This window comes from Chiloscyllium punctatum, chromosome 13 (assembly GCF_047496795.1).
Source record: "Chiloscyllium punctatum isolate Juve2018m chromosome 13, sChiPun1.3, whole genome shotgun sequence".
Lineage (NCBI taxonomy): Eukaryota > Metazoa > Chordata > Chondrichthyes > Orectolobiformes > Hemiscylliidae > Chiloscyllium > Chiloscyllium punctatum.
Genome location: NC_092751.1, coordinates 103455836 through 103477500, shown reverse-complemented (window position 1 = coordinate 103477500; position 21665 = coordinate 103455836). Strand labels below are relative to the sequence as shown.

The window sequence follows — 21665 nt, the reverse complement described above, 5'->3', positions numbered from 1 at the left end:
TAAATTGGAAGAAAAAAACCAAGCTGATTTCAGTCCAGTCCCCCTTTGATGTTCACACATCTGACCATTAGGAAGGCAGTGAGAGGACCTTGCCCCAAAAGGGTGATGTTCAAACTGCAGCCAGTGCCCCAAAGGAAGAGTCTTTCTATTCTACATTATAAAGGTCAGGCACGGGCATTCCAACAGTATCAAATTTCATACTTGTTTTGTCCAGTTTAAATTTGTCAGCTTGTATTTTCAGGAAAGGGATTGTTTTTTGGCACATCCATTTATTGGTGAATAAATCCTCAATCAACGCACTAGGATCAGCTAGTGCCTGCAGTGAGAATTTGGAATTTTTAATGCGATACTTAACATGTGACACACAAAACTGCAGTGTACATCTACGTGTCCACACAGTTGTTTATAATTCCAGATTTTATTGCAGGAATTAGACAAAGGGAACCCTTTAAAGGCTTTAGTCACAGGGTGTGAATGTGTGAGAGTGTGAGAGAGTGAGAGAATGAGTGTGTGTGAGTGAGTGAGAGAATGTGCGCGAGAGAGAGTAGTACATATGTATAGCTAGTTGCAGTGATCTGCACATGGTCAATAATATGCACCATTTAATTCTTTCCTTTTCCCTCCAGGGAACGTACAGTGTACGGTTCAGTTCATATTTCCAAATGGTTACCTTGCACCTCGCCCTGGATTTTCACAATTATGCCTGCTGTAGGACAAGAAAAGACAAAATCCCAAAAGAGACTAAATTCTGCAGGGAATTAGGTTAGGCTTTGCTTGTCTGCAATGATTTATTTGCTACACGATATCCACATCTGCCAGGCTCCACTATTACCTTATCACAACACAATGCGACAAAGTACCTGCTACAACTATTCCACAGATAGAGAGACAGACGCTTATAGCAATCAGGGGATCCGGTTAAACAGGAACACCACTCTGGTCTCTGCATTTTGGTTCTGAGCGCAGTGTGGATGGACAATGACCTTAAAAACAGCTTCCCTGGGCTGCTGGCCCCAAAGGGGCATCCACAAAATACATGCGGCCAATCTCAATTCAGTCCAAATTGAAAATTAAAAGGCAATCTGACTCAGGGAGCATAGAATGACTAAGGCAGGGTATGGAAAATAAAATGTCAAATTGATGCAGCACGAAGGTATTCTCTTGAGGTGCAGTACTCTAAATGGGCCTTTACTTTTGACCACATTATACTTGAACTACAAGTTGATTTGAGCAAACTGGAAAATGGACCATTTTTAACATGGACACATCACCCCGAACCAATAAGCATTCAGCAGGAACTTATCCTGCAAATATTTTACTGTAAAAGTCTGGGATGACTTTTTAAAAAATGCAAGGGGCTTATGATGTGAAAACAGGTCTTCACCTCCAGGCACAAATATGTCATCACCAGGGTTCCAGTAGCATGCTCTTGCGAGGACACACCTTAACTCCAGAAAAAGTAACCCTGATGAGAACGAGATGGGCCAACAGTGACTGAGCCAGTGAGTTTGTCTGTTCAAGTTGTGTAGCAAGACTCATCTGGCGGGGGGACATTATGCTGGAGACCTGTCATCCAACACTTCCAATTCCTTAGGAGAAGTCAATGGCACCAGAAGAAGCATAGAATCCTGAACTCTCAGTGGAGAACCTCTGGGAGACGTGCACAGCATTCAACTCCACTTCACCAAAATGGTAATTTTCAAACTTCTGCAACAGAAAATAAATAATTACTATCTGGTACTACAAAACGGAGTAATTTGCCTCTGTAAAAATAATCTGTTTGGTGTAATACAGTGTGGAAAAAGAAAAATTGTCCCACTCCAAACAAGAATCATGTACAACTTACCCAAGTTACATGATCAACATTCAACGGGTTAGCTTGACATTCAAATGCAATACTGAGGGAGTGCTGCAATACCAAGGGAGTGCTGCAATACCGAGGGAGTGCTGCAATACCAGAGATGCCGTTCTTTCTAATGAGACATTAAACTAAGGCCCTGTCTGCAATCTTAGTTAGACATAAAACTTTCCATTGAAAAGAACAATAGGAGTTATTCAGAGTTTGCCTTGCCACTTTTTATTCCTCAATTAACATCACTAAAAACAGATTGACAGGTCATTAGGGATGGCTAATAAATTCTGGCTTGACCAGTGGTATTCTATGAACTAATAAAAAAAATTAAATAAAACTCTGATATTTTGGAAAGACTTTGCATGCAAATTGGCTGCTGCATTACAATAGCAACTGATTTGAGGAGAATTGGCTGCAAACTATTTTGGGTTATTGATGTAGTGAAAGATACTATGTATTCTTATTTTCTATAAATCCTTACAATGCTGAACAAATAGAAAGTCATCGAGGTTAGATACTGGGAATATAGCTTTCACCCACAGACTTTCAAACAGACCTCCACAGGATAATCCTTAGAGGGTCATTTCCTGCTCCGATTTCTATGTCTGATGCCTGACAAACAGCAGTGTCCGCAGAATTTAGTATTTTGCTTGTATCTGTTGAATTGTTCCTCTTGCGCTTTACTAATAACATCGATTTTCACAAAGACAGCAGTTTTCTCTTGGGCTGCTGCTTCTTTTGGAAGAGAGGTCAGAGGGTCTCCAAGAATACATCAATATACTCAGAAGATCCTTTACCATACAATAAAAGCCATGACTTTAACTATTACACTGTGCAACACCCAAAATCCTCATTCAGTTATACTTGAACTCCTGCAATTCAAAAGTTTGATCCTTCTCCTACTAAACTGAAACCGCTTTACATGACAGACTGGCTGAATGGCTTGTCATTATGCATTGCTCATGCTATTTTAAGTTGGTGCATTAGTCTTCACTCTAAAGAAATTGGAACTTAACACAACACATGGAACAAGAAATCCTGTGTGCACGGTGCGGTTCTGGTTTCCTTAAATAAAAGCGGGTTGGGTAAGTTGGACCCTTTTCCATTAGAGTTTGGCAAAATAAGAGGTGATTTTGTTGAAACCAACAATATTCTGTGGTGAATTGGCAAGATGGATGTTGACAGAATGTCTCCCCTGGGAGAGGCTAGTTCTAGTTGAAAGAGCGAGGGCTTCCATTTAAGATAGAGATGGAGTGGAATTTCATCTTTCAGAGGTTGAGGATCTTTGGAACTGCTTTCCATAGAGTGGTGGAGATGGAGTTCTTGAATATTTTAGGATAAAGATAGAGAGAGTTTTGACTAACAAGGAAGGCAGTGGGTGGTAATGTGAAGTTGAGGTCCCAATCAGATTGGACTAGTCTTCCTGAATAGCAGAGCGTTAGCTAGGTGCTAGTCGGTGATGCAGCATGATGCCAATATGGTTTCATCTCTCACACTGGCTGAGGTTACCATAAAGGATTCTCCTTCTCATCCTCTCCCCCTGCCTGAAGTGCAGTAACACTCAGGTAAAACCACCATCAGCTGTCTTTCTCCAGAATCACAGAATCCCTACAGTGCGGAAGCAGGCCCTTCGGCCCATTAAGTCCACACCAACCCTCCAAACCACATCCCATCTCGCCCAACATATCCCTGCAACTCCCATGGCTAACCCATTTGGCCTGCTGTTCCCTGGACGCTATAGACAATTTCAGCATAGCCAATGCACCTAAACCGCACATCTTTGGGCTGTGGGAGGAAACCAGAGCACCCACAGGAAACCCATGGGGAGAATACGTAAACTCCACACAGTCAGCTGCCCAAGTTGGAATCGAACCTGGGTCTCTGGTGCTGTGAGGCAACAGTGCTAATAACTGAACCACTGTGCTAAATGAGAGAGCAGCGCTATGTGCTGCTAGGAGTATGGAGACTTTACCATTACTGAGTGCAAGAACAGGCTACAGGTGCAAGTGGTTTACTTCTGCTTCTAATACATGTGTTCATATGTGCAATGAGCTTGGTTTAAAAAAAATTACTCAATTATATTTTAACAAATTATTTTAGTTTTGCTCCATCAACTTAAAAAATTAAAGTTACTCCATTGGAAATAACATGTGAAACAAATTTCTTTTAGATACAACTTCCTTCTTATTTTGGGCACAATGTTTTGGTAAAACCATTTTAGGGCCCTGAGATTAACAAATTGGGACTAAATCAGATTAGCTGGTTCATTTTCAGCAGAACACAAATTCTTTCGGGCAGAGTCTCTCACATTACACCAACTTGCCTAAAATGTTATAACAAGCATTTCGATAGTCAGAAATCATGGCTTGGTAGTGGTATCATAGAAAATCTGAACATCTTACAATGTGGGGGAGTTGTGACAGCCTCTAGTACAAAAGCTGCTAATTATACTGAAAGCAGTTAGACAAGATTTGCAATGAATTCTCAGAAATCAAAAGAGGTTGACATTAGAGGTTTATAAAATCATGAGGGGCACAGACAGGGTGAATAGCCAAGGTTATTTTCCCTGGGGTGGGGGGGCAAAACTAGAGGGCATAGGTTTAAGGTGAGGGGGGAAAGATTTAAAAGGGGCAACGTTTTCATATGGAGGATGGTGTGTTTGGAATGAGCTGCCAGAGGAAGTGGTGGAGGCTAGTACAATTGCAACATGTAAAAGGCATCTGGATGAGTTCACGAATAGGAAGGGTTTAGGTAGATATGGGCCAAATGGGACTAGGTTTTTTTATAGGATGTCTGGTTGGCATGGATGGGTTTGACTGAAGGCTCTGTTTCCATGCTGTACATCTCTAAGACTCTACTGGGCAGCTGCTTCTAACTAAACTGGCCGGCCATCGAAACTTTTTTTTAAATCCCTGAGATCATTCAACATTTAATACTCATCTTTACTTTCAGGTTGGTCATCCAAGTTCAGTCAAGGTTGGACTTTTGTAACAAAATAATACTATTCTGTCACTAGGGCAAGGCAGGGAGAAATCGGGGACTGCAGATGCTGGAGATCAGAATCGAGAATGTGGTGCTGGAGAAGCACAGCAGGTCAGGCAGCATCCAAGGAGGAGGAGAATCGATGTTTTGGGCAAAGACCTTTCATCAGGATTTTCCTGCTCCCGATGTTGCCTGACCCGCTGTGCTTTTCCAGCACCACACTATCGACCAGGTCAAGACACCTCACTAAATTAATTACGTTACTGAGTACAGAACCTATTGTCCTGGCTAACGTGGCAAGTCTTTCTAGTCCAAATAATTGATGGTATCTCCAGAAAAGGGAAAATACAATCAAGACTAATTTGCTCATGGTGCTGAGGAACTCAAACTCCAAAGCACACAAGTTAAAATTAGAGTTTAGGGTTTTGTTCTTGAGTCATAGTTGACATGAAACATTTACTTAGTTTTTCTCTCACCACAGGCATAGACAGATGTGCTGAGTCTTTCCAACATTTGCACTTTTTAAGACAGGACTACTAATGGGCGTTGGAACTTGTTCACCTCAAGGGCTTCAGTATTAATTATTAAAGGAAGGATATGGAATCTCATGAGATAAATGAATGAGATTTTGGAGACTTAGGGACATAGCGGCCAAAGGGAAGAACTCACTGGATTCAATGAGCTTCTGCTGTTCTGAAATCTCACTCTATATTTACACTGCCCACTTCTGATGACACTTGTCTGCACAAGGAATACAAACGGCTCAATTTAATTCAGTACTTTCCTTCCCCACTGGTTTAATGAGATTGACAGAGGATATATTTTTAAAATAGAAAATGCAGGTTAATAAGATTCACCCACGGCAGCAGCTGAAAGAAATGAACTCCTTGACTCAGCTGCTATTTCAACACAGAATTGTTTAAACTCAATGGCACTTCCTGCCAAGGGCTGAGACGCCTGAGAAAATTCAAAGCTGATCGTTCCAGGTCTGTTGTCGTCAATGTTGGGCCACCCATAGGGGACAGCAAATATCACACCAGAGGGAGCCTCATCACCAGGCCTTCCTCACAGAGCTCAAATAGGTACACTTGTTTTTTTTTACTGCCTGCAATTGCTTTGATGGAATACGCACTTTCCTCATTGAATGCAAAAGAATTGCTCTCCTGCTGTTCTAATGCCACGGTAGTGAATACATGTCATACAAAATAAAATCTGTTTATCGATTTATAGAATCTGGCGCCTTATGGGCATTTGTCACATTTCAAAGTGCCATGCTTGCAAACTGGCTGCCTCAAATCTCAATCATACAGCCATAACCAAACAAGTATGGAGCAAAATAAAACAGACAAGTAGCATCTTAAATCACATCAGTAAGATGCAAATTGCTCCCCACATATGCTTACAGGAAATTCAACTTGATGGCTTTATAGATCAGACTGATCATATTATGATACACTGTACATTATATGGTATATAATTTTGGTCCCTTCTAGCACAGTCTCACATGGATGAGAGGGAGCAGTTTTTAAAAATAAAAAAGCTTTCATAGGACACGGGGACTGTGTGCAGGACCTGTATTTGTTACCAATCCCTCACCACTGTTGATAAGATGGTGGTAAGCTGATGTTTTGAACTGCTGTGGTCCATCTGGTGTAGGTAACCCACTGTGCTGTTGGGGAAAGGGATCCAGCATGGTGAACCAGGGACAGTGAAGGAACAGCAATGTATTTGCAAGTTAAGATGAAGTGTGACTTTGAGGAGATTTTGCAGATAGTGGTGTTTCCATTCATCCCCGGTCTAGGTGGTACAGTCTGTGGTTTGGAAGGTGATGTTGAAGGCATCTTGGTGAGTTCCTGTAGTGTGTCTTGTAAATTGACACACATTGCAGTCAGAGTGTTGAACGGTGAAGTAAATGGATACGATGTCAGTTAAGTATGCTGCTTTGTTTTAGATGGTGTCAATCTTGCGGCTTGTTGAAAACAGGTTATCAGGAGGGGACTTACTGCAGAGTCTTAGAACACCAGAGATGCAAAATTTAAACAATATTGTACTCACTGAATCATCACTATAGAGAGAGAAAAAAATTACTAAATCAACAAAGTAAGAAAGATAAATTCAACAATGCACAATACAGTGGTGGGGTGAGAAAGATTCAGAATGACTGAATGCAAGAAATGACTTTTGTGGTTGCACATTGATTCTATAACTTGGAAAACTTTTCTGGTGACAAGTCAAAAGCTGCGAGTGTAGGGTACAGATAGGGAAAGTATATTTAGCACAGGAGCTGTGTAAAGCCATTGCTGTTCCACTGGATTCAGTGAGCAAACCAAATCAGGTTATCTGTTAGCAACAAGCTCCAAAAATGTCACGCTGCATTCTGATGCATGGTAAATCTCTCACAGATGGTGAACTTATCAAGAGTGTTACGCAGAATAGTGCTGAAACATTGTTCGGTGACTTTCCCCGACAAGGACAAAATTGTGCAGTGCAGTGGGGAGCAGCAATGCCTTTTGGTCAAAATACTATGAAGGACAAGGTCCAGTGCAAATCTAAAAATACCAGTGAACAATTCAAGATTAGTTCGCAAAAGGTTGCTGTTTGCTCACTGTGCTTTGATGGAACTAACGACGTGACTAACCAAGACAGAGACTGGAAGTGAATGTCAATTTGCAGCTGGTACAAAAACACTTGCAGAATAAATAAAGCAGTTCAGCCCACTGGGAAAAAAATACTAGGATCACAAATTGTTTCTGGGATATATTTATCAGTGAAAGGATCAGCTTCCTGATTTTGACAAGTTAGGAAGTGAGGTGTTCTGTTGACCCTCGCCAGTGCTTGCAATTGTCAGACAATGGTGAAGAATCTGAAGACAGTAATTAACAATCACAAATCATGGTGTGATTCTTGCTCTGAATTACTGTCACAGCACAAAAATTTGGTGATTCTCATATCGCCTCAGTTGGGTTGATCGGGGCAAATGGTTTGTGGTATCAACTTGCTTGGCACAGTGGATTTGGAGAGCAAGAGATGCAAATCATCACAGTTGACTTTCCACAGATTAGCAAATGTCATAAGATACTGCAGTAAACTGAAAAAAAAATGCAAGACTGGGAAAGCAACTAAGAATGAAGACAGATTTTGCAGAAAAATATGGACATAAAATCTGTGAAAACATGATTAGAAATCAGGTTGTGCAAACAAAAGTGCACACAGATGAAAAATAATTAACATTATAGATAGTAATAAACTGAAGATAAATTTTATTCAATTTAGCGATAAACAGGTCATCATCAAGTAACCTTGAACACTGTGAAAACATCTGAAGCCTTACATTCACAGATAACTCACTCTCAAAACCTCTTCTATGTGGAAAATGCCTCATTTACTTAAGTATTAAGGCAAAAGTGTAACAGCTTTCCTGCAAATCCAATAGATATACGCAAGGGGTAGATAACATGGATATCCCCCAGGAGAGTTTGTCATATTTCAGTGCTCATTGCCTGATCTTGCAGCTGCTCTCCGCATTATTCCTTAGAGTAATTTCTACATCTCTTACACTCACCAAGACTCTCAAATAGAATTGCACAGCCGAGTGCACAGAATAGTCGATTACACATCGGTGTTAAGGTCAGGCTTTTAAAGGTAACTTTTAACTCCACTGCTCTCTCAAAACGAAATCTCCCGAAGATGCTCGCCCCCTCATCAAGCAGAGGTCACTACACTGGCTCAGATACATTTGCAGATGGATGATGTACACACACACACACAATGATTTTTTACATGATGAGGTAGCCAAAGACAAATGATCAGGTGAACACTCAAAGCTCTGCTTGCCAGCATGACATGAAAGTCCTACACAACCATTTTCACAGATATGAATTATTAGCCAATAATGGGCAACACGGTGGCTCAGTGGTTGGCACTGCTGCTTCAGCGCCAGGGACACAGGTCCAATTGCAGCTTCGGGTGACTGTCTGTGTGGAGTTTACACATTCTCCCCGTGTCTGCGTGGGTTTCCTGCAGGTGCTCAGGTTTCCTCCACACAATCCAGAGATGTGCAAGTTAGGTGGACTGGCCACACCAAACTGCCCATAGTGTAGGCTAGGTGGGATAGCCATGGGAAACGTAGGTTTCCGGAGATTGGGCTGGGACTGCGTGGGATGCTCTCGGAGGGTTGGTGCGGACTTGATGAGCCGAAAAGCTTGCTTCCGCTCTGTAGGGATTCTGTGATTACTAAAGGGAAATGGGCAGTGTGTCTGGTTCAGTATGCATCATCATCATCATCATCATCATCGTGATGATTACAGCAGTTTGTCAACAGGCACCAATGCCAAAAACAACCCACCACATGTGGTAACCACTTCACAGGCAGCATCTGAGACCAATCTGCCTGGTTTCTTCAGCAATCAGTAAAAATGCACCATCTGAAGCTGCCCCACCCACGGGCTTTAGTTTGCTGTATGCCCATCACGGAGATCATCATTTCTGAAGGGCAAGGGAACAGCCAGCAATCGTTGGACACATCAGTACCAGCAACTTGGGTGAAAGAAACTAAATGAGGTACCACAGCAGGAATTTAGAGAATTAGGTAGTAGATTAAAGAGGAAGACTACTAAAGATGTAATCTCCAGATTACTTCCAGTGTCACTGAGAATAAGGAACAAAAGGTTGGTCAGATGACTGTGTTGCCAACGGGTTGCTGTAGGAGGGGAGAGAGGGCTTTAGATTATTTGAATCGTTGGCACAGCTTTGGAGGCAGGTGGGATCTGCACAAACTGGACGGGTTGTGCCTACACTGGAATGGGTCCAATATATTGATAAGGAGGTGTGCTCATGCAGTTGGGGAGGATTTTAAACTGATTTGGTTGGGGGTGGGGTGGGGTGGGGTGGGGTGGGGGCACGGCATTGATATAAAGTCAGGAGCAAGGACTAAGCAGATATAGAATAAATGCTAAGACAGTACAGAAGGCAGAGAAGACATGGGCAGGATTAGGGACATGGGAGGTCTAGAAAGCTAAACTATATCTATTTTAGAAGTTTCAGGAACAATGGAGGTGGTGAGAGGGAAAGATGTAAGAGAGGTGGGGCCTCACATTATTAACAAAGGAAACCATCAGTGCAGTAATGAGGAAGTGAGTCCTAGAAGAGTCTTCAGATGAGGCATTTAGGTAGAGTTTAGATACTAAAAAAAAGGGTGAGATTACCCATACGGTAGGCCTCCCAACAGTCAGAGGGAGATAGAGGAGTAGGTGTGTAGACAAATCATGGAAAGGTGCGAGAGAAGCAGGGTTATTGCTGGAGGGGAACATTGTAATATTAATTGGGATGACCTTAGTGTGAGAGGGTTAAAGGGGTTGGAAGTTTTAAAGCACATTCAGTAGAACTTTTAGTGCCAGTATGTAGACAGTCCTACTAGAGATGGGGCAGTGAGAAACCTAATCCGAGGGAATGAAGCTGGTCAAGTGGTTCAGGTTTCAGTGGGCAAGCATTTTGGGAATAGTAATCTAAGTTTCAACATGTTCTGGAAAGGGACAAGGATAGTGCAGAAGTGGCTAAATTTGGGGAAGGCTGCTTTCAATATCATTGGACAGTCTCAGTTATGATGAGAGACCGAGGCATTTTATCTGGGACCTATCTGTTTAGAGCTCACCACAATGTCAGAGCATCAAGTCACCTGGCCAACTAGTAGCTGCTCAGAATATTTTTCAAGTTGCAGTTAATGGTGTACAGTTATATTTATTTTCCTAATCGATGTTTGCTTCTAAGTAACCAACCTTCAACATGTTTCTTGCATCAAAGGACTCCCTTTCACGCATATTCTGCTTCCCCAGAGCACCACTGGTTCGACCTTCCACTGAAAAGAGACAAAAATGTTTATCATTCGGGGATCAGGCTAGTCATTAGACTGCAACCACAAATACAAAGTTTATGGATGCACCTCTGAAACATCCCTGACTCGCATGTATTGGTACTCTGTCTGCAAAACTCCGATGGCTTGGAATCAGTTTTAGAAGAGTTGTTTGGGAGATGAAGGCCTAATGGTATTATCACTGGACAGTTAGTCCAGATACCCTGGTAATGTTCTGAGGACCCAGGCTCGAATCCCACCATGGTAAGTAGTGGAATTCAAATTCAATAAAAAACAATCAGGAATTAAGTAACCATTAAACCATTGTTAATTGTCAGAAAAATCCAATGTCCTTTAGGGAAGGAAGCTATCATTCTAACGTGGTCTGGCCTACATGTGACTCCAGTCCCACAGCAATGTAGTCTATTCTTAACTGCCCTCTGGACAATTAGCAATGGGCAATAAATGCTGGCCTAGTCAGGATAGCTATCGTTTTCCACACCAAAACTATGCTTTATACATTTCCATCTATAAAGATAGATCTCAATTCAAATCTCAGATTACAACAAGTGCAACGCAGTTCAAATTCCTTCAAACTGAACAGACCCGATGGGCTAAATGACCTACTTCTGCGCTTATGTCTCATGGATCACAGTATATGGCATCCTGTCATGGTAGTGAGGCACTGCAATGATAGCTTCAATTCAATTCACAATGTACAGTTTATTTCAATAATTCATTCAAGGGAATTTGGGTGTTTGGCCACAGGCCAGCTTTCATTGCCCGTTCCTAATTTTCCTGGAGAAGGTGTTGGCAAGCTGCCAAATATCCAGGCCGAAGGGTTTGTGATTCTAGTTCTGGGCTCTCAGTAAACAATGACAAGAGGGCATCAGATTGTGGCTTTTTCCCATTGAGTCTCTGCAGCAGATGCTCCAAACACGAAGTCCTGAGTGTTGGATAGTTCTTTGCACTGGAGCACACTGGCATTGATATCCCTCTCCTCCACCACCTCCTATCGACATGGTTAGCCCTTGAGAGATGTGTGGGCATGAGCGCGTCTGTCCCTGAAGGGGCTGTTCAGCGTCCAGCTGCTTCACCATAATGACTATTTTTCACCTGTGAGTTACATCAATGTAGGCTTATCATGACTCTGAAACCATCCCAAGCACCCTCAGGGAGAGTGCATTAATCTTATCAAAAGCCTAGCTAAAAACAAGTGTCAAACCAGATTAAAAAAGGATAACATTGCATCAGTTTCTTGGAGGTTGAAAACAAATAGGTAGTTCAATACTGAAAACAGTATCCTGCAGAACTCTAAACACCCCCAGCCCAGACTTCCTCTCTCCAGCAAACCAGAGTAAGATTACGCATCTTATTTACATCACACTGGAGGAGCCACTGATGAGACACACTTTGAGGTGAACCACATCAAACCATAAATATACTTCTTCATTACACATACTACTTGAACTAATCTATGCGTCTGACCAAGGGCTGAGGTGAATCCAGAAATAAACAGTGGAACTTCAGCCAATCTCAGCATCAGCTATGTGCACAAAGACAACAGAGGAGTTGCATGAGCTTGTGCAACAATCCGTAGCAATAATGAGATGGTTCTCTTTGTCTAATACTTCTAATGAAATCCTAAACACTCCTCAAAGTCTTTCTACACCTGTCAAGACATTGCTACACAAGGCATTATGGAGGTGAAACAACATTTCAGAACTAACCGGTGATTAGCATATGATAGGAAAATGAGAAAAAAAATGTTAAGGTTAGGAGAACGAGTTGGAGTGGGATTAATTGATACTAATTTTGAAAGACTTGGCACAAACCTGATGAGCTGAATGGGTTACTTGAAGTGAGTGGGCAAAGGTCTGGCAGATGTTAAAGGTGAAGTCATCCATTTTGGTAGGAGTAACAGTAAAAAGGACTATTACATGAGTGGTAAGAAGTTGTAGCGTGCTGCTATGAGGGATCTGGGTGTCCTTGTGCATGAATTACAAAAGGTTGGTTTGCAGGTACAACAGGAAATTAGGAAGGCAAATGAAATTGTGTCCTTCATTCCCAAAGGGATTCCGTTTAAAAGCAGGGAGGTTGTGCTGCAGCTGTATAGGGTGTTGGTGAGGCCACATCTAGAGTACTGCATGCAGTTTTGGTCTCCTTACTTGAAAAAGGATGTCCTGGCACTGGAGGGGGGAGCAGAGGAGGTTCACTAGGTTGATTCCAGAGTTGAGGGGGTTGGCTTATGAGGAGAGGCTGAGTAGACTGGGATTATATTCATTGGAATTTAAAAGAATGCGGGGGATCTTATTGTTATGACACGGGGCAAACCCTCCTGCTTAATTTAAAACCAGCAACAAAGATTTATCCTGCACAGTAATCTGTAAAAATTCGAGTGGCCAAAAACTATTGAGTAAAAATTAACAACTTTATTTATGAAAGTATAACAGAGAATAATTAACTAACAACTATTTATAATTCCTTACTCTAACCTATCTGTTACCTTGCCTTCTATAATACTAGTCCAATAAAACTCCCAATTAAGATTAACAAAACAAGACTTCTTAGCACAAACCAGGCAGCTTTCGGTTCTTCTATTTGGATCTTCCTGTGCCTTCTTTTCTTCTTCTGAGGGATTCTGCTTCACAGGTTACTGATTGAATAAGGTACTTTTAAGTGAGCTATTTTTCAGGCAGTCTTTTACATGCTGGAGCTTGGCTGTTCTCCCCTCAACCATTCAATTTTCCCCAGTCTTATACCCTAGAGCATCGATTGAGTCATTGGTTTTTAAGATTTTCAATATACTAAATTCAAACTTGATTGAAAATTGTTTTTTTTTTCAGGGAATAATTTAAAAACCGTTTGGCCTAATTCGAATCTATTGTTTATCGTTTTCGGGCAACGAGCTATTCCAGTAGCTGGAGCACATTACATTGCGTCTTCCTGAGAACACTTGGTTTGGCAACCGCTACCTTTCAACTGTCTTAAAAAGGTACAGTTCACCCATATCTTCATAACATTATAGAAACATAAAATTATTAAGAGAATAAATAAGATAAATGCAGAGATGATGTTTTCACTGGAAGGTGAAACCAGGACAAGAGGGCAACATTAGAGGGAGCAGATCTAGGACTGAGTTGAGAAGGAACTTCTTCACCCAGGGGTTGTGAATCTGTGGAATTCTCTGCCCAGTGAAGTAGTCATAGGGTCATAGAGATGTACAGCATGGAAACATACCTTTTGGTCCAACTCGTCCATGCCAGCCAGATATCCCAACCTAATCTAGTCCCACTTGCAAGCACTGGGCCCTTATCCCTCCGAATCCTTTCTATTCATATACCCATCCAGGTGCCTTTTAAATGTTGCAATTGTACCAGCCCCCAACACTTCCTCTGGCAGCTCATTCCATACACATACCACCCTCTGTGTGAAAAGATTGTCCCTTCAGGTCCCTTTTATATCTTTCCCCTCTCACCCTAAACTTTTGCCCTCTAGTTCTGGACCTCCACCCCCCCCACCTCAGGGAAAAGACTTGTCTATTTAACCTATCCATGCCCCTCATGATTTTATAAACCTCCATAAGGTCACCCCTCAGCCTTCGACACTCCAGGGAAAACAGCCCCAACCTATTCAGTCTCTCCCTATAGTTCAAATCTTTGTAAATCATTTCTGAACCCTTTTAAGTTTCACTACATCCTACCGATAAGGAGGAGACCAGAATTGCACACAATATTTCAAAAGTGGCCTAACCAATGTCCTGTACAGCCGCAACATGACCTCCTAACTCCTATACTCAATGCTCTGACCAAGAAAGGAAAGCATACTAAACGTCTTCGTCACTATCCTATCTACCTGCAAATCTACTTTCAAGGAGCTATGAACCTGGACTCTAAGGTCTCTTTCTTCAGCAACACTCCCTAGGACCTTACCATTAAGTCCTGCTAAGCTTCACTTTCACAAAATGCAGCATCTCGGATTTATCTAAATTAAACTCCATCTGCCACTCCTCAGCCCATTAGCCCATCTGATCAACATCCTGTTGTAATCTGAGGTGACCTCCAATTTTGGTGTCATCTGCAAACTTACTAACTATACCTCCTATGTTCATATCCAAATCATTTATATAAATGACAAAAGGTAGTGGATCCTGCATCAATTTTTGTGGCACTCTACTGGTCACAGGCCTCCAATCTGAAAAACCTTCCACCACCATCCTCTGCTTTCTACCTTTGAGGCTAGTTCAGTATCCAAATAGCTAGTTCTCCCTGTATTCCACGAGATATAACCTTGATAACCAGTCACCCATGCGGAACCTTGGCGAACACCTTACAGAAGTCCATATAGACCACATCCACTGCTCTGCCTTCATCAATCCTCTTTGCTCCTTTTACAAAAACTCAATCAAGTTTGTGAGACATGATTTTCCACACACAAAGCCATGTTGACTATCCCTAATCAGTCCTCGCTTTTCCAAATACATGCAAGTCCTGTCCCTCAGGATTCCCTCCAACAACTTACGTCAGGCTCACCGGTCAATAGTTCCCTGCCTTGTCCTTACTATCTTTCTTAAAATAATGGTACCACATTAGCCAACCTCCAGTCTTCTGACGCCTCACCTGTGACTATTGATGATACAAATATCTCAGCAAGAGGCCCCGCAATCACTTCCCTAGCTTCTCACAGAGTTCTAGGGTACACCTGATCAGGCCCTGAGGATTTATCCACCTTTATGCATTTCAAGGCATCCAGCACTTCCTCCTCTGTAATATGGACATTTTTCAATATGTCACCATCTTTTCCCCACATTCTACCATATCCTTCTCCACAGTAAACACTGATGCTAAATACTCCCCCATCTCCTGTGGCTCCACATAAAGGCTGCCTTGATGATCTTTGAGGGGCCCTATTTGCTCCCTAGTTACACTTTTGTCCTTAATTTATTTGTAAAAACCCTTTGGGTTCTCCTTAACCCTATTTGCCAAAGCTATCTCATGTCCCCTTTTTTGCCCTCCTGATTTCCCTCTAAGTATACTCCTCCTGCCTTCATATTCTTCTCAGGATTCACTCAATCTCTCCTGTCTATACCTGAGATATGCTTCCTTCGTTTTCTTAATCAAGTCCTCAATTTCTCTAGTCAACCAGCATTCCCTATACCTATCAGCCTTTCCTTTCACCCTAACAGGAATATACTGTCGCTGAACTCTCGTTATCTCTTTTCTGAAGGCATCCCATTTTCCAGCCGTCCCTTTACCTGTGAACATCTGCACCCAATCAGCTTTTGAAAGTTCGTGCTTACTACCGTCAAAATTAGCCTTCCTCCAATTTAGAACTTTAACTTTTAGATCTAGTCTATCCTTTTCTATCACTATTTTAAAACTAATAAAATGATGGCCGCTGGCCCCAAAGTGCTCCCCCACTGACACCTCAGTCACCTGCCCTGCCTTATTCCCAAAGTGTAGGTCAAGTTTTGCACCTTCTCTAGGAGGTACATCCACATACTGACTCAGAAAATCCTGGTATACACACTGAACAAATTCCTCTCCACCTAAATCCTTAACACTATGGCAGTCCCAGTCTATGTTTGGACAGTTAAAATCCCCTACCATAACCACGCTATTATCCTTACAGATAACTGAGATCTCCTTACAAATTTGTTTCTCATTTTCCTGCTGACCAATAGGGGGGGGGGGGGATCTACAATTATCATGGTCTACCAAGCACGTTGGTCACTGCATGTTAAGATACATCGGGTGAATAGACAGGTAGTCGGTTAGCTCAGTTGGCTGGACAGCTGGGTTATGATGCAGAGTGACGCCAACAACATGGGTTTAGCTCCCACACTGTCTAAGGTTGCCATGAAGGACACTCCTTCTCAATCTCTCTCCTCACCCTCAGTTTAAACCACCACCAGTTGTGTGTCTGTCTGTCTGCCTCTCTCTATTAAGAGAGTAGCCCTATGATCCACGAGGACGATGGCGAATCTACCTTAATGGGCCACACATAGCACAGGTCACACACAGTGATGCTGCATAGCGTAAGGCTAGTGAAATGGGTTGAGCATTTAACACTTACCTGTTGGGTCCCTTCTGAAAAGAGTGTTCATCAAAGTAGCATGAAGCTTGACCCTGTCCCATTCCTTCTCCATCAGTCCAGACGAAACGAATCGCTCCATCAGTCCATCTGCAATCAGCTGCAATCTATTCACAAAGGAATAACTGGTCACAGAAACACGAGGAGCGGGCACCAAAACCAGATTTTTACTGAAAATGAGAAATGCTGGAGATCCCAGTGGGTCAGACAGCATCCATCGAGAGAAAGCAAGCTAACATTGAGTCTAGACGACTCTTCATCAGAGTTGAAGTGAAGTGTGGAGGGGTAGCATTTATGCTATAGTTGGAGGTGGGGGAATGGGTGGAGTAGAGGGCCGGGGGAAGAAGGATTTTGATAGTTCTGATTAAGTGATCGGAATGTCAGAATAATAAAACAATGTCTAACCGTCAGGCTGGAAAGAACAGACAGTTCACAGGGTGGGGGTGGGGCGAGAGGGGACATGGTGACAGAGAATGTAACAGGTAAAGCTAAAAGAAAGGGAAGACACAGGAGGTGGTTCACAATTTGTTTAACTCAATATTAAGTCCAGTAGGCTGTAAAGTTTGCACTGTGATTCACTGGAGCAAGTGTAATTCACAGACATGTGGACATGTGAGCAGGGTGCTACGTTAAAACGACCGCTTTTGGGAAGGTCAGGTCTTGCTTGTGCACAGTTTGAAGGTGTTTTGCAAAGTGGTCACCCAGTCTGCGTTTGGTTTCTCCAATGTACAGTAGGCCACATTGGGTGCAGCGAATACAATATAAAAGATCGGAAAGAGAAAACCAGACTTGTTTGTCAGCTTGTGTCTCAAAGTGGGTTTACCTTCCTGCTCCAGAGGGGTCTGGGAAGAGAATAGGAACATAAGGAACTAACCGGTGTCCCTCTCATCCCAGGTCTGAGAGCTTTCCATCATTAGCAAGCACAGAAAACTCTCTAATTAACCACCATTTGTTGAGTCAGAGGAATGGGAATTGTCTGTTGAGCCACAATTCCTTGTAATTGTGATGAATGTAATATGGCTAACTATTTGATCCACAACATGTCACTCTTTTCTCCGTGATCCCCAAACATCATCAGTTCCCCAGGTATCTTTCTTTCAAATACTTTAATCTGATGTATCTAAAATCCCCTCAATTTGTTTGTAGCCAGTTCAGTTTGCATTCTAAGATAGTGACCATCTCCTTCTAGTTTTCCCTGTTTATTTCGTTTTCAAAAACCATCAGTAACCCATCAATGAATCCCGAGTGCTTTTTCTCCAATGGGTTTAAAATGGCTCAGGCCAACCTCTCTCAGCGAAAATCCATCTGCAATAAGAGCGATTGAAGAAGGGACTTATTACAGCTTGGATCAGCTACTGCAGAGGTTCAATGGGAAAAGGCCACTATGTAATGCACTCTTGCCCATCTTCACCGATTTTATTCATTCATAACCCTGAGCACTCAGGTCCCTAAACACCACCCACAAATGTGGCAACAGTGAGACTGCAGATGTTGGAAATCAGAGTCTAGATTACAGTGGTGCTGGAAAAGCACAGCAGGTCAGCCAGCATCCGAGGAGCAGGAAAATCGACGTTTCGGGCAAAACGCCTTTCATCAGGAATGAAGGCAGGGAGCCTCCGGGTGGAGAGATAAATGGTGGGGGGTGGGGGAGGTGGGGGGGGCGCGGGCTGGGGAGAAGGTAGCAAAGAGTACAACAGGTGGATGGGGGGTGGGGATGAAGGTGATAGATCAGAGAGACCCACAAATGTGACAGCTCTGGAGCTGCAGAGAGTGATGATGGAGATGCAATGTTTCTTTCCATATGCAGCTGACCAGGAATCTCTCCGACTCTTATCACTCGTTAATGGAGTGTGCTGGAATAATTTACAAGTTGATTCTCAAGCTGTTGGCTGCACTATGTCCTTAGGATCAAGTCTTGACTTTTCTATCTCCGTCAATACCAGCTCGAAACATCATCCTGTATTATTTGCTTAGGAGTGGGACATGAACCCATGATCTTTTGACACAAGGGAAAATAGAGAACTTCACTTTAATAACAGAAAATGCTGGAGAAACTCATCTGGCTACATTTGGGGAGAAAGAAACAGAGTTAAATGTTTCGAGTCCAACATGACTCTCCTTTGGAATGCTTCTTCACTGTTATGGCAAAATGTCCTGAAACTCCCATCTTGATAACTCCCAGCTTGTGGATAGACACACACCATAAAGCCCGCAGCAGTTGAAGAAGTCAGCTCAGATCACTATTACCTTCAAGGACAATTAGGAATGGGAAACACATGTGAGTGATGCATGCATTCCACAAATGAATAAAACAAAACTCAAACACAAACTGGACTTGACAAATACAAATTATTCCAAACAATTCCAACCTCAGGGGGCATTCAAAAGGACATGACTAAAACAGTTTATAAAACCACTTGTGGACTGCAAGAACTTTCCTTTGCCACACTAGGAATACACAGCATACAAGTGATGTCAGTCACTTGACCCTTTGGGTGGTTGAAAGAAAGTACAAAGTATTGTTACATTGTCCCAGGTAGGGGCCTTGCCCTAAACTACTACATCTCCCAAACCCTAATCCAACAATCTCTTCTGGTTTAAAAATTAAATATTTGGAGAAACTCAGCACGTCTGGCCAAGCCTGTGGAGAAAAAAAAAGGTTCTTCTTCAACAGTTATACTAAAAGCAAAATATTTACTCTGTTTCTCATTGAATCCGTACAGCGTGGAAACAGATCCTTCGGCCCAACAAGTCCACAACGACCCTCCAAAGCATAACTCACCCAGATCCATTCCCCTACCCCATTACTGCACATTTATCCTGACTAATACACCTAACCCACACATCCCTGAACACTATGGGCAATTTAGTGTGGCCAATTCACCTGACCTGCACATGTTTGAGAGAGGAAACCGGTGGAAACCCATACAGACATGGGGAGAATGTGCAAACTCCGCACAGACAGTTGCTCGAGAATGGAATCGAACCTGGGTCCCTGGTACCGTGAGGCAGCAGTGCTAACCACTGAGCCACCGTGCCACCCTTCTTTTTTTTGAGGTCAGAGAGCATCCGTTAACAGATGCTGCCAGATCTGTTGGGTTTCTCCAGCATTCACAGTATTTTATCTTGCTTTATCTATTCTATCATTCAACTTGTAAGGATGGGCTAGTAGTGATACTAACAAGTACTGGGTTACAGTGCCACCTGGGTTAGTGTCACAATGTGAAATCCCTAGAGTAGAGAGAGAGATTCCAATCAGTAAACCTGTCGAGTAGGTCCCCTGCGCAGGTGAGAATGACTTCCATTTTCCATGTAAATAAGCAACTATAAACAGGATGCCTTTAATATCACCTGACCCAGCATCCTGACACTGGAGGGCACCTGCTGAAACAGATTTATGCACTGGTCAGTGCTACAGTGTCAGAGCACTGAACGGTTGTAAGAGATTGAATGCCCTTTGAGTCTGAGGTCTGAGAGTACCACAAGAAACTGAAGGTCCGTGAACACAGCCCAGTCCATCACACGAACCAGCCCTTCATCTATTGACTAAATCTATATTTCCTGCTTTCTCAGGAAAGCAACTAACACAAAGACCCTTCCCATCCCCAGTTATTCTGGCTTCCACTCTCTTCTGTCTGGCAGGAGATTTCAAAGTTTGAATCCACTTACAAATAGATTCAAGAACAGCTTCTTCCCCGCTGTTGTTAGACTTCTGAACGGATCTCTCAAGTTTTAAATTTAATGTTGACTCTCTTTTTGTGCATGTTCCCTGCAGCCGTAACATTGGATTCCTCTCTCTGTTCTCCTACCCTGATGCATTTTGTATGGTATGATCTTCCTGTATTGCACACAAAACAAAACGTTTCACGGTACCCAAGTACATGCGGCAATAATAAATCAAATCAAATTGAATCATCTAGACCCCAACCATCAGTAAGTCACAGGTGTAAAGTAGTCCTCAGCTCTGGTCATCACATTTTGACCAGTGGAAACTGGAGGAAATCTGGTGGCACCCAACAATCGCACCAAACCTCAAGAGCTCCTCCCACCCTTTCTGTCAGCACAGTCCAGGTTGTATGTATTTGGTGTATAGCCAAATGACAAAGTTTCCCAAATAGCTACAAATATGCTTAGCCAGTTAACCTGGTTTTTTGAGACACTGATCCCTGCAGAGATGGTTGGGTAGGAATTTTTAAAAGAAATTCATTCATAGGATGACAGTGTCACTGGTTTGGCCAGCATTTATTGTCCATCCCTATTTCCCCGGACCCATTGCAGAGTCTGGAGTCACATGCAGGCCAGAGCAGGTAAGACCAGACAGTTTCCTTCCCTGAAGGACATTAGTGAAAGTGAACAACAGTCAAAAATGGATTTGTGGTCATCATTAGATTCCTAATTCCAGATTTTTAAAATTGAATTCAAATTCCATCATCTGCTATGGTGGGATTTGAACCCGGGTCCCCTGAACATTATTGACGTCTCTGGGCCCATTAAGAGCCACGTGATTGTTAAAAAGAAGAGGGGAGGGTATATTTATTTTCGCATTCATGATCTGGTAGAACTGGTCTTCTCCAGAAACCACACAGGGTGTGACTGATTTGTCAAGTTCTTCCTCACTTACACGTCTGTTCCATTCTTCATTTGAATCTTTCCATAAAGTACATCTACCATACTTGGGTCATCATTCATGTATTCGATCCCTTCCATTCTCACCAGGAGTGGCTTTCCACCAGTAAGGTTGCTGGAACAGAAGCATAGCGCAAGTCAGTCACAGGATGAGCAAGCACTCAACACAAGTACAACCACAGCAACTATTCAAAGACTGGGGTCTACAATTTAAATGAGTGGGTTGTAACGCATCAGAAATAGAAGATAAAACTACAAAGGTGA

The 21665-nt window shown here is 42.6% G+C and overlaps 1 protein-coding gene across 2 annotated transcripts in view; it reads right to left on the bottom strand.

The window, feature by feature from the left end:
* Positions 1–758: 758 nt before the first annotated feature.
* The window catches only part of ascc1 (activating signal cointegrator 1 complex subunit 1), a 56289-nt gene continuing 35382 nt past the window's right edge, over positions 759–21665 (bottom strand). For both annotated transcript variants that reach the window (XM_072583527.1, XM_072583528.1), the window contains exons 7-10: positions 21397–21516; positions 16758–16882; positions 10609–10688; positions 759–1707 (exon numbers count right to left, since the gene is read on the bottom strand). In XM_072583527.1, the coding sequence (XP_072439628.1) occupies positions 1591–1707; positions 10609–10688; positions 16758–16882; positions 21397–21516 (442 nt within the window). In that variant the 3' untranslated portion in view covers positions 759–1590. The remainder of the gene's footprint in view (positions 1708–10608; positions 10689–16757; positions 16883–21396; positions 21517–21665) is intronic.